This window comes from Psammomys obesus, unplaced genomic scaffold (genome assembly GCF_907164565.1).
Source record: "Psammomys obesus unplaced genomic scaffold, mPsaObe1.curated_primary_1811, whole genome shotgun sequence".
Lineage (NCBI taxonomy): Eukaryota > Metazoa > Chordata > Mammalia > Rodentia > Muridae > Psammomys > Psammomys obesus.
In genome coordinates, this window is record NW_026592510.1 from 20153477 (window position 1) to 20166691 (window position 13215).

The following is a 13215-nucleotide window of genomic DNA, read 5'->3' on the forward strand; positions in this document are numbered from 1 at the left end:
TTAGGTATCTTTTCAAAAGTAAAAATTATTATTGTATTTTAATGTCTGCATATTATTTGTATTTTTACTAATTAATACAGCTATTATATATTTGCAGTGTTCCCATTGTGACCATACTCACATCTTCATGTGTTTTAAAATGTCTAAAATAACATGATTTGTTTCCTACATTTATAGATTATGAAGGGATTTTTACTATTCAAAGGTTTTATAATAGAAATTTTTAAAATTCCTTTAGAAACAGTATTTTTTGTATCTATATCTGTTAATTGTTTGGGGATAGAATTGAAATGTAATCTTAAATACTTAAATAAAAAATCTTGATGTAAATATGTTTCAAAAAAAGATACATGAAATGATGGTAAATTAAGACTTAAATTGTGTATTTTTATATAATAAATGATGGTCAGGCTATTCAATTTAAAAGACAACAGGTGTAGAAGATTCAGTGTCCAATTGAGTCAAGTTCCAGCACCATCACATGTAATGTAGAAATATATGGAAGATATTTAAACTTTTAAGGCTAGATGTTAGGAAAGTAATTAGGGGTAGAGGTTGTTTTGACAGCTCGTCCATAAGAGATAGAATCATAACAAGTCTTAATGGAAGGTTTGTATAGAAGATTAGTTTAGAAGCAAAAGTGCTTGCCTGAGAAGTATGCAGTTTTATCACCAAAACTGTAGAAAAATGGCTAGTTAATTAAAACTTACATAAACATATAAAGATTTTTTAAACTTTTAATTTTTTATGTATTACAATTTATTCACTTTGTATCCCAGCTGTAGCCCCCTCCCTCCTCCTTTCCAATTCCACCTCCTCTCCCTGATCTCCTCCCATGACCCTCCCGCAGTCCACTGATAGGGAAAGTCCTCATCCTTTTCCAACTGACCTTAGCCTGTGAGGTCTCAACAGGGCTGGCTGCATAGTCTTCCTCTGTGGACTGGCTAGGCTGCCCCCACCCCTCAGGGGGAGGTGATCAAAGAGCCTGCCATTGTGTTCATGTCAGAGACAGCCCATGTTCCCCTTACTAGGAGACTGAGCTGCCATGGGCTACATTACAGGGGTTCTAGGTTATTACCATGCATGGTCTTTAGTTGGAGTATGAGTCTCACAAAAGACCCCTGTGCCCAGATTTTTTGGTTCTGTTGCTCTCCTTGTGGAGCTCCTGTCTCCTCCAAGTTTTTCTATCTCCCCCTTCTTTGATGAGATGCCCTGCACTCTGCACAAATCTTGGCTATGAGTCTCAACATCTGCTTTGATACCCTGAAGGGTAGAGTGTTTTAGAGGCCCTCAGTGGTAGGCTCCTGTCTTGTTCTCTGTTTTCTTCCTCTTCCAATGTCTATCCCATTTGTCTTTCTGCTGGAGAGGATGTGGAGAAAGAGGAACCCTCCTCCATTGCTGGTAGGAATGTAAACTTGTACAATCACTTTGGAAATCAATCTGGCACTTTCTTAGACAATTAGGAATAGTGGTACTCAAGATCCAGCTATATCACTCCTAGGCATATATCCAAAATATGCTCAAGTACACAATAAGGACATTTGCTTAACCATGTTCATAGCAGCCTTATTCATAATAGCCAGAATCTAGAAAGAACCCAGATATCCCTTAGCTGAAGAATGTATATAGAAATTGTAGTACATTTACACAGTAGAATACTACTCAGCAATAAAAAACAAGGAAATCACGAAATTTACAGGCAAATGGTGGGAACTAGAAAAGATCATGTTGAGTGAGGTAGCCCAGAAGGAGAAAGACACATGTTATATACTCACTTATAAGTGGATACTAGACATATAGGATAATCATACTAAAATCTGTACACCTAAAGAAGCTAAGCAAGAAGGAGGACCCTGGGAAAGATGCAAAATCCTCATTCAAAGATTTTTTTTTTTTATTAATTACAGTTTATTTACTTTGTATCCCCTCCATAAGCCCCTCTCTCCTCCCCTCCCGGTCTTACCCGCCCTCCCCCTTCTTCACGCATGCCCCTCCCCAAGTCCACTGATAGGGGAGATCCTCCTCTCCTTCCTTCTGATCTTATTCTATCAGATCACATCAGGAGTGGCTGCATTGTCATCTTCTGTGGCCTGGTAAGGCTGCTCCCCCCTCAGGGGGAGGTATCAAAGAACAGGCCAATCAGATTATGTCAGAGGCAGTTCCTCTTCCCATTACTATGGAACCCACTTGGACACTACACTGCCATGGACTACATCTGTGCAGGGGTTCTAGGTTATCTCCATGCATGGTACTTGGTTGGAGTATGAGTCTCTGGGAAGACCCCTGTGTTCAAATTTTCTGGTTCTGGATTATTATTTTTTTTTTTTAAGAGTGATTCTTGGATGTTTCTTAGTTTTTTTTTTTTTTTTAATTACACTTAGGGCTGGGGAGATTGATAAGTAGGTAAAGTGCTAAGACTTGAATTCCTAAAAGTCATGTAAAAGCTATGTGTAGCATCATGCCTGTAATCACAACCCTGGGGAGGTGGGAGAGGTGATTTGGGGCCTTGTGAGCCACTCAGTCTAGCCAAATCATAGCTCCAAACTTGGGGAGAGACCCTGGTATCTATAAGCAAATGCATGCAGCCTCACATACATGCACATACCACACAGAACAATGTTTTTTAAAATACCGAGATTTAAGAATATTTTGAGTGTCAGTCTCAGAAAAGACCCTGTGCCCGGATATATTTGGTCCTTGTAGAGCTCCTATCCTTTCCATATCATACTAACTTCCCTTCTTTCATATGATTCCCTGCACTCTGCCGAGGGTTTGGTTATGAGTCTTAGTGTCTGCTTTGAAACACTGCTAGGTAGAGTCTTTCAGATGCCTTTTGTGGTAGACTCCTGTCATACGTTCAATGCACATCCCATTTGTCTTTCTAAATGAGAATTAATCACCTTCGCCTGTGTCCACTTTCTTGATTCCTCCCCTATCAGTAGACTTGGAAAGGGGCAGGGAAGAGACCAGGGAGGGAGTGCGGGGTTGGGGAGGGAATGAGGGAACGGGATACAGCTGGGACACAGAGTTAACAAAATGTAACTAAAAAGAAAAATAAAATTAAAAAAAATATTTTGAATGTATATATATATTGAAGTTTGTTGTAAAAATAATCATAATCAAAATAATTTGGCGAGTTTCTGAAAAATTGGGATACCTGTTTAGACTATGTAGCTCTGAAACATGAAAAACAGCATTCATTACAGCAGCAGTGAAGGGATGCAGTGTTCCTAGCAGGAGTCTTTTAATAGAAGGTTTTGGTTTTATTAGTGGTAGTGATGGTGGTTGGTTGGTTCGCTGGTTTTGTTTTTGTTTTGGTGTTTTTTGTTTGTTTGTTTGTTTGTTTGTTTTTAAGACAAAGTCCTTCTGTGTGTCCCTAGCTGTCCTAGAACTTGCTCTGTAAGTAAGGCTGGCTTCAAACACATAGATCTTCTTCCTTCTGCCTCATGAGTCCTGGGATTAAAGATGTGAGCCACCACTCTGGGCCTAACTTAAGGTTTTTAAAAATGCTTTTAAATTTTGTTTAATGTTTTATACAGATCATCCCTTTCTTTGAAGCCAGAGGATGAGAGCTACCACATATGTGAAGGAATTGACTTTGAAGAAATCATAAAATATGATGGACAGCTTCTAAAGAAGAAATGTAGACCTGTAAACCCTTCTAAGAAATCGTTTATTATTAATATTGTCCCAGAAAAAGATAATTTGACTTCATTGTCAGTGTATTCAGAAGATGGCTGGGACTTACCATATGTAATGCACTTGTGGCCACCTGTCCTTATTCGGAATCTTCTTCCATACAAAATCGTTTATTACATAGAGGTACTTGACAGTTTCTCGGTATTGTCTTGTTGCTGACTTTGTCCCTTGATTCATTTAAAGTTATAAACAAAATATTTTAAAGCTGTAACAGAGGTTATAGCATTACTTAAAATATTTATCAGCTGAAAGTTTAAATACTATCTTTAAAAATATAATTTAGGGCCTTCAAGCCTCATAACCTGAGTTGAATCTCTGCTATCTTAAGTTGTCCTCTGACCTCCACAACAGGGTACTGCAAGTGCACACACATGGGTCAGCTTTTCCTCACACCCACGAAAGTTTCGAAAAAAAGATACTTAAGAAAATAGTTTTCATTAATTTATCTTAGAAATGTACTAAGCTGTATATAATATGATACACAACTTATATAACAATATGTAGGCCTGTATAATAAATGGCATATAATCACCATCTGAAGATACCATTTATTTTATAAGATTTATTTTTCAATCCTTTCCCTTTATAATGTATGTTTAAGTAATGGATAATGAATTATGAAACAAGCATGGCTATTGGTATTGAAGTGACATTTAAGTTCAGTACTTACACAATTAAATTACTGTTTTTAAAAGTATTTATTATGAGTGCTCTGTCTTTACACACACACCTGAAGAGGGCAGCAGATCAAGTTATAGATGTGAGCCCACCGTGTGGTTGCTGGGAATTGAACTCAGGACCTTCTGGAAAAGCAGTCAGTGCTCTTTTTATTAATTACAGTTTATTTACTTTGTAAAAAACAAAACAAAACAAACCTGCATTTAGGACTGTGTGTGTGCTTAAGTGTCTTGTGTGTATTGATTTATTTAGTCTGTGTAACAGCTGAGCATTTAGATTGACACTGTGGTAAATAGCATGGTTTGTTTTATGTATCAAGGGTGTACTGTATCTCTCAATATGTTCTAACTGCTCCAGTTCTTAATTGATTGTATCAAAAAACTTGTTTGCAATGTAGCTGTCCTTTAAAATAATTTAGATTTACTATTAAATCTGTACATTATTATGAACAAACAAACAAAAAGAACTCTATTTTAGATTAAGTAGGGGGTTTCTCTTGGATATTTTTGAAATATTCTTCAGTGTTGATCAAATATAATAAAGCAGTTCTTAACTGTAGTCTGTTCATTGTAGGCTTATTGAACTTTTTGAGTTATAACATGTATACAGTTTTGAGATGCATTTTTAAGTAGTAATTTTTTGTGGTTTCGTTTTTCATATGATGGATTACCATAATGATATTTAGTTGGTAGGTAGCCATCATGACTTGGAGTTGTATCCTAGCTCTGCCACGTACTACCTTATGTTTTTAGGTATATTATACTTTTTTTGTATTTTATTAAATGGAAAAACTTTTGATATAACTATTTTGGTTAGGTCACGGGAAAAATCAAATTAGTTAAGTGCCTAAAGTATTTACCACCATGCTCACAGGTAGATTTGTTACAGGTAATAAATAGTTGCCCTTTATTAGCCATTTTAGCACATAAACACTACCATCATTGTTTTGTGAAATGGTCTGTTCAATGTAAAACTTCACCAACAAGTTATTTAAAACTTAAATTTTGTTACAATTTTTGGAAAGCTGGGGAAAAGACACTAGAAAGATCATAGAAATAAAACTAAAGTAATGAAGTTGTGAGTGTAGAAAAATTAATGACTTGAGACATAGTAAACAACATGAACTGATAATGAAGGGATTGATTTAAAAAAAAATGGCACGTAGTGTGTGTTGTTTTTTAGATTATAACAGGTTTCTTGAAGATTTTGTTTGTAGTTTTCAAAACTTCAATAACTAGTAGATAAGTTAGGGTTTGCTTTATCTTTACTGATTACAGTATTATAGTTACAAGCAGCTGTGAGGTTCTGCACATCATTTCAGCTTAGCCTTTCGTAGTAGTTTATCTAGAACGTTTTATAAGTACAAATACCCAAATGTAGCTGAAACGCTGGGGCAGAGTTACAGCTTGAAGAGTGCTGATGACTTGTTCTGACAGTTACTTGGAAAGAGTTTTGTGGAATATTTGGAAAGAGTAAGTGCATTTGGGTGTGTGCTTTTCAGAAGCATGTTTAAATTTGTTTTTTTATTCCAGGACACTGAAAACACTGTTTTTACTCTAAATGAAGGACATTCATCACAGATTTATAATGTACAAATGGACAAAGCCAAGCTTCACTTAAAATTACTTGACTATCTTAATCATGATTGGAAAAGTGAATTTTATATAAAACCTAATCAACAAGACATCAATTTCATCAATTTTACCTGTCTCACAGAAATGGAAAAGACTGATTTGGATATTGCTATCCACATGACTTACAATACTGGTCAGACAATTGTGGCATTTCATAGTCCATATTGGATGGTCAATAAAACTGATCGGATGTTACAGTACAAAGCAGATGGAATCCACCGAAAGCATCCACCTAATTATAAAAAGCCAGTTCTCTTTTCCTTTCAGCCAAACCACTTCTTTAACAACAATAAGGTATGTGTTGCCTTTTTTCTAACTTTTGCTCTTTATGTAAACATTATATTTCAGTTTTTAGAACTTTGAAGAATAAAATTTGGAATTTAGGTAGAAATAACATTTGTTAAATATTTGAGGTTGAAAAGTTAGCATAGCGGGGTATAGTAGCATGGACTTGTAATTCCAGCATTTGGGACGCAGGAGGATGTTGATTTTGAGGCCTTTATATGTAAGTGATAAGTTACGTCCAACCTGAACTACACAAGAGACCCTATTTCAGAAATATCTAATCATAAACAGTACTGTAAGCATTTAATGTTAAGAATTATCCCCAATCAGTGGACTTGGAAAGGGGCAGGGAGGAGATGAGAGAGGGGGGGAGGGTATGAGAGGGAATGAGGGAGCAGATACAGCTGGGATACAGAGTTAATAAAATGTAACTAATAATAAAAAAATAAAATAAAATAAAAGAATTATCAGTATAAGATAGTTTTACCTAATATATGCAAGTCTTTGAGTTTGACCTTCCACACCACACACACATGCTCTCTAAATTGTAATTTATCTCAAATTCTTTCACTAGGTTCAGCTTATGGTAACTGATAGTGAGCTCTCTGATCAGTTTTCGATCGATACTGTTGGTAGTCATGGAGCCATTAAATGCAAAGGCCCAAAAATGGAATACCAAGTGAGTTTCTTCCATAGTAAAGAAACTTTCACGTATCTATTGGGTACTCAAATTTTGTAAGTATACAATGTAATAGTTTTCAAACAGTTTTAAATTTTTTCTTAGGTTGGTGTCACTATAAACCTCAGCAGTTTTAACATCACCAGAATTGTAACATTTACTCCTTTTTATATGATTAAAAACAAAAGCAAATACCACATATCAGTGGCAGAAGAAGGAAGTGATAAATGGCTTTCTCTTGACGTAGAACAGGTACGTAAATGAATTTCATAATGTACTTGGTACTCCTATGTTCATTGTACATGATAGACATGTATGAAAATACCATAGTGAAACCCCATTTTTAAAGTGAATATATGGTAATTAAAACATGCTTGTTTTATTTTTTATGTTACAGTTCTTAAATCATCACAGTTTTAATACTCCCATATCCTAATTTTCTTTCAGTTCCATGAAACTTTATTGACTATCCCAGGTTTTACTTATTATTAAAAATTGGGCCTGTGCTCCCTAGGATTGCAGAGCTTAATCGGGACGATAGACACTGCCAGTTCTAACAAGTTTGGTTAAATAACCACACTAGACATTTGTAAATAACAGCACTAGAAGTATAGATAAGATATCATTAAAGAATAGGAGATTATTAATTTCTTCATGAAGCTATTTTAATGCCTTTATATGCTAAGTTAAGTCAGATTTGCTTTTTGGAAGAAGGTAAAAGTCAATTAGAATGAATTTTGGATTTCGTATCAGACAACTGAATGTGTTTTCTAATTGATTGATAGTTTTGAAAAGCAATTATTCTAAAATGGTATATAAAAACAATCCTTGAGCATATTCTTGAAGTTTTAGCATTTCGAGTAGGGTTAATTTTGAGGTTAAATGACATCAGGTTTTTGGTTTTTTGTTTGTTTATTTGATTGTCCACATAAGTTTTAATCAACTTTTATGGCAGTTCTTCTTTTGTTTGGTTTTATGTCAAGTTGTGGTTGTTTTTTTCTTTTTCCTAATGTCTTATATTTTTCCCACCAATATCTTTGGTTTCCATTTTCTTGAAAATTCTGCTATGATTCTATTATTTCTATTCTTCTCTAATTTCATTATAGAGGTCTTTTTTTAACCCATGAATTTCATATTGCTGTGTTGGTATATGAGTTACTAATTATTTTTCTTGAAGTACTTATACATCTGTGGATTACTACTACTTTGTGTAAAACTTGAAACTAATATCTCTTTAAATATTAATTCTGCTTCATTCTAAGTGTACTAAGTTAAGCTTTTATATTGCCTAAAGTCTTTCCCTGAAAACAACATAAGTTTGGGGCCATGAGGTAGACTTCTCAGCAATATGGATGTCTAGGGAGTGAGCCTGAGAAACAAAGCTAAACAAGGACAGGACTCTAATGGAGGCGAGGTTTTAACATGTTTAGAAGGTAGTAAAAAAGGCCAATATTTTTGGAGAGTAGAAGCCAAAGCCATAGTGGGAGTAAAGGGTAATTATGGCGATTTTTGTAACTGTCACAAATTTTACCTTAAAATTAAATGGGGCCTGGTTAAAAAGGTTTGATCAATGAATAAACATGGTAGACTCTTCTGGCAGTATCCATAAAATGGATAGCCAGGAAAAAAAAAATCAATCAAAATATAAAAATTTAGAACCATATTAGTGATTGACACCTTTAATCCCAATGCCTGGGAGGCAGAGGCAGATCTTTGTGAGTAGTAGCCATGCTGGTCTGCATAATGAATTTAGGACAGCCAGAGCTAAATAGGGAGATCCTGCCTGAAAAAAAAAAAAAAAGATTTTGATCAGTGATTAAACATGGTAGATTCTCTATGTTTGTTGACTTAACATGATTTGTGTAAGTGTTCAACAAGTCCTCAGTAAGTCTATTCCTAGTTTTTGAAATGGAATTCTAGGCATATCTAGATGGTGGTAACTATAGCTTTCTTTTGCCTTTTTATACTTTGTAGACATATCTTTTCTATATTTTCTTTTATAACATTTTTTATCTTCCATATTTTATCACTCACAGATACTGTTGGGTCCTGATTATCTTTTGAAAACTAATAACTGTAGAGTTTTTCAGTTTTTATTTTTTTCATTCTCAGTTTCATCTAAGATAAACTTTCTTTTGCTAGATTAAAATTTTGCATTCTTATTTGACTTTTAATGATTACTTTAAGATTTAGCTCAAGATATATGATTGCTTTAAGATTTATGCTCTTGTTAAGCTTAGTCTCTGTTTTCTAACTACAAAAGTTAAAAAGAAGCTTGGCAAATTCTCCCGTCTAAAGAGGTCCCATATATAACCCTTATTAAACATTAAAACACAGTATGAAACTCAGGCTCCAAAGGAACATCAGGGTGTTTAGAATGCACATCATTTTCAAGTTACTTAATTCCTATTGTAATAGGCGTCTATGAGTATTGCTGCTGTTTTGAGATTTGCAGTTTCAGAAGTGATGACAGCAGTGTGGGCAGAAGTGTTTAAAGTTTACTTGCTACTCTCTAAGGCTATTAAATGACGTAAGTATTATGATGAGATCTGTTTAAATATGTATAATACATTTTTAGTGTATCCCCTTTTGGCCTGAGGATGTCTCCAGTATTCTTCTTATTCAAGTTGAACAGAATGAAGGTTCTCCTAAAAGGATACATTTTAACAAGCAAGATGGTTGTATTTTATTACGACTGAATAATGAGGTCAGTGTTTTTTTTTTCTTGATGTCCATGATCATTATCTTTTGTATAACATTGGAAAAACTAATATACATATTATTGTATACATATTAGTGCTACACTTCGCTTTTTGTAACAAATTTTCTGGTGATTTTTCTCCTTTACTGAAAATTAAACCTCATTTCTTTTTATGAAAGGTGAAACACATTTAAATATTTTAAATTTATTTATTTTTTATTAATTAGTTTATTTACTTTGTATTCCAGCTGTAGCCACCTCCCTTGTTCCCTCCCAATCCCACCCTTTCTCCTTTTTCTCTCTCTATGCCCCTCCCCAAGTCCACTGATAGGGGAGGACCCTTCTCTCCTTCCCTCTGACCCTAGCCTATAAGATCTCATTAGGACTGGCTGATTTAGAATTTGTTATATAGAAAGTTAGTGGGCATGCTTAGAATAAACACTGGAAATACTCAAATTTCAGTTGTATATAATAGACTTTTATGATTAACCATAAATGATAAAATCTGGGTTGTCTTCTAATTCTTCACAGAAAATAAATCATCAAGTTATTGATAGTTTTATTAAATGCTATCAATTAATATTCTTAACAACATGATAACATAATTTTTTTTCCTTTAAGCTTGGAGGTATTATTGCAGAAGTTAATTTGGCTGAGCATTCTACAGTTATTACATTTTCAGACTACCATGATGGAGCAGCTACATTCCTATTAATAAATCATACCAAGAGTGACCTTGTTCAGTACAAGCAAAGGTAAGATTATCACAACACAGCAATTTATGATTAGCAGATTTAGGTGAGGAAACCTAAATCTCTTCTCATGATTCCTTAAAAAATTGCATTAATGCTATTGTGTTTATGTTAAAATGATTCCTTTAAAAAAAAAAAACTTTTATTCAATTATATCAAGTAGAACTGACTTGGTATTTATAATTATTTTTAAATGAGTCGAAGGCACATGAAAGAACTAAAGCCCTTGACACTGGTACTGGTCATTGTGAAATCTTGTGAAGAATTTATCAAAATCAGTCTGTGCCCCCCCCCCTTTTTGTTTTTTCTTCTTATTTTGGTGGGTGATGTTTGAGATAGGTTCTCACTATGTAGTGCTGGGTGACTTGGAACTCAGTTTGGAGTCTACGCTGTCCTCAAGCTCAGGAGAGTTCACCAGCCTTAAGCCTCCTAAGTAGCTGGATCATGTGTGTGAACCACCATACTCAGCTAAGTTTCTCTCCTCTTCTCTGTGTGTGTGTGTGAGAGAGAGAGAGAGAGAGAAGAGGAAGGGAAAGGAAGAGAGAGGGGGAGAGGGAGAGAGACTCCCATGAGTGTGGGTGCACACACTGTGAGTATAGGCCCAAAGTGGTTGTTTGGTGGCTTAGACACTCTTCATTTTAATTATTTTTATATTAACTACAGTTTGTTCACTTTGTATCCCAGCTGTAGCTCCTCCCTCCTCCCCCTCCCAATCCCGCCCTCCCTTCCTCATCTCCTCCCATGCCCCTCTCCAAGTCCACTGATAGGGGAGGTCCTCCTCCCCTTCCCTGTGACCCTAGCCTATCAGGTCTCATTAGGACTGGCTGCATTGTCCTCCTCTGTGGCCTGGTAAGGCTGCACCCTCCCCCCCCCCCTTAGGGGGAGGTGATCAAAGAGCCAGCCACTAGTTCATGTCAGAAATAGCCCCTGTATCCCTTACTAGGGAACTCACTTGGATACTGAGCTGCCATGGGCTATATCTGAGCAGGGGTTCTAGGTTTTCTCCATGCATAGTCCTTGGTTGGAGCATCGGACCCAGAAAAGACCCCTGTGTCCAGGTTTCTTGTTTCTGTTGTTCTACTCTTGGAGCTCTTGTCCCCTCCAAGTCTTTCTATGTCCCCCTTTTTTCATAAGATTCCCTGCACTCTGCCAAAGGTTTGGCTATGAGCCTCAGCATCTGCTTTAATACTCTGCTGGGTAGATACTTTCAGAGGCCCTCTGTGGTAGGCTCCTATCCTGTTTCCTGTTTTCTCCCTTTTCGGATATCTTTCCCATTTGCCTTTCTGAACGAGGATTGAGCATCTTACCCAGGGTCCTCCTTGATTAGCTTCTGTATGTGTACAGATTTTAATATGTTTATCCTATATTATATGTCTAATATCCACTTATAAGTGAGTATATACCACGTGTGTCTTTCTGTTTCTGGGATACCTCACTCTTTAAGTGCTTCTCTGCTATTCTGTATTCCTCTATTGAGAGTTCTCTGTTTAATTCTGTTCCCCATTTTTAATTGGATTACTTAATTTTTTGCTTTTTAACTTCTTGAGTTCTTTATATATACTGGATATTAGCCCTCTGTCAGATACAGGGTTGGTGAAGATCCTTTCCCAATCTGTAGGTAGTTGTTTTGTTCTGAGAACAGTGTCCTTTGCTTTACAGAAGCTTTTCAGTTTCATGAGGTCCCATTTATTGATTGTTGCTCTTAGAGCCTGTGCTGTTGTTCTGTTCAGGAAGTTGTCTCCTGTGCCAATGAGTTCCAGGCTCTTCCCCACTTTTTCTTCTAAGAGGTTTAGTGTATCTGGTTTTATATTGAGGGTTAGAACTTTTACAAATCTCAATTAATGGGATAAAACGGAAATAATATTTAGGATTTTAATGTACTTGTCAATTGCATTTAATTTAATACATATTTTTACTATTTAATGTCAGTTCTCTCAGTGAAATAGAAGATTCCCTCCCTCCTGGAAAAGCAGTATATTATACATGGGCTGATCCAGTGGGCTCTCGAAAGCTGAAGTGGAGTTGTGGGCAAAGCCATGGTGAAGTAACACATAAGGATGTAAGTACTGAGCTCCTCATTATGGAGTTCTCAGCTGCCTCTCTGTTTTTGGATTCAGCAAAGATTTTAAAAAGCAGTATTGCAATTGTTTTTAAATTTTGCCTTTTACTTAATTTATTTAATTTTTATGTATTTAATTTGCTTTTTTTCAAATTCCTCCCAGAAGGCCAGTAAGTGCCTGCGGTTTGCTCTAATGGGTGTGCAAAGGCATATAGAAAAAGCAGCAGACTGCAGTGTTTGTGCCCATTGTGCACCATTGATCCAAAGGTGCCAGGAACTGCCAAGCCTGGCTGTCTAGAGAAGCATGGTGCACTTGAAGAAGTCCTTGAGCAGTCTTTTCTTAGGTATCTATGGCCTGTACTGACAGTCACCTTAGCTAGATTTCAGCTCTGTAAGGTACCTAAACAAAAGAGAATGTATTTCTCAGTGGCAAGCTGTAAAAACAAATACTGGTTATTTTAGGGCTTGAAACCACAAATTTTATAGCTCTTAGCTACTCGCCTTCTTCCAGGCCTCTATAAGCATTTTTATTTTGCATACATTTCTTTAATAAAAAGTATTTTCACCAAATAAGAAATTCTGTGTTTAGAGATTCTTATCTTTGCATACTATATTTTATGTGTTGGTGTTTGTGCCTGAGTACAGGTTCCCATAGACATCAGAAGTGGGTGTCAGAGCCTCTGCACCACATACATATGGTGGTTGTGAGCAGTCTGATGAAGATGCTA

The 13215-nt window shown here is 35.9% G+C and overlaps 1 protein-coding gene across 5 annotated transcripts in view; it reads left to right on the forward strand.

Annotated features, from left to right (window-relative positions):
* Nucleotides 1-13215, forward strand: part of Vps13a (vacuolar protein sorting 13 homolog A) — a 195576-nt gene that overhangs the window by 128613 nt on the left and 53748 nt on the right. For all 5 annotated transcript variants that reach the window (XM_055614054.1, XM_055614056.1, XM_055614057.1 and 2 more), the window contains 7 exons: nt 3540-3822; nt 5910-6305; nt 6871-6975; nt 7081-7227; nt 9554-9682; nt 10298-10431; nt 12358-12487. In XM_055614054.1, the coding sequence (XP_055470029.1) occupies nt 3540-3822; nt 5910-6305; nt 6871-6975; nt 7081-7227; nt 9554-9682; nt 10298-10431; nt 12358-12487 (1324 nt within the window). The remainder of the gene's footprint in view (nt 1-3539; nt 3823-5909; nt 6306-6870; nt 6976-7080; nt 7228-9553; nt 9683-10297; nt 10432-12357; nt 12488-13215) is intronic.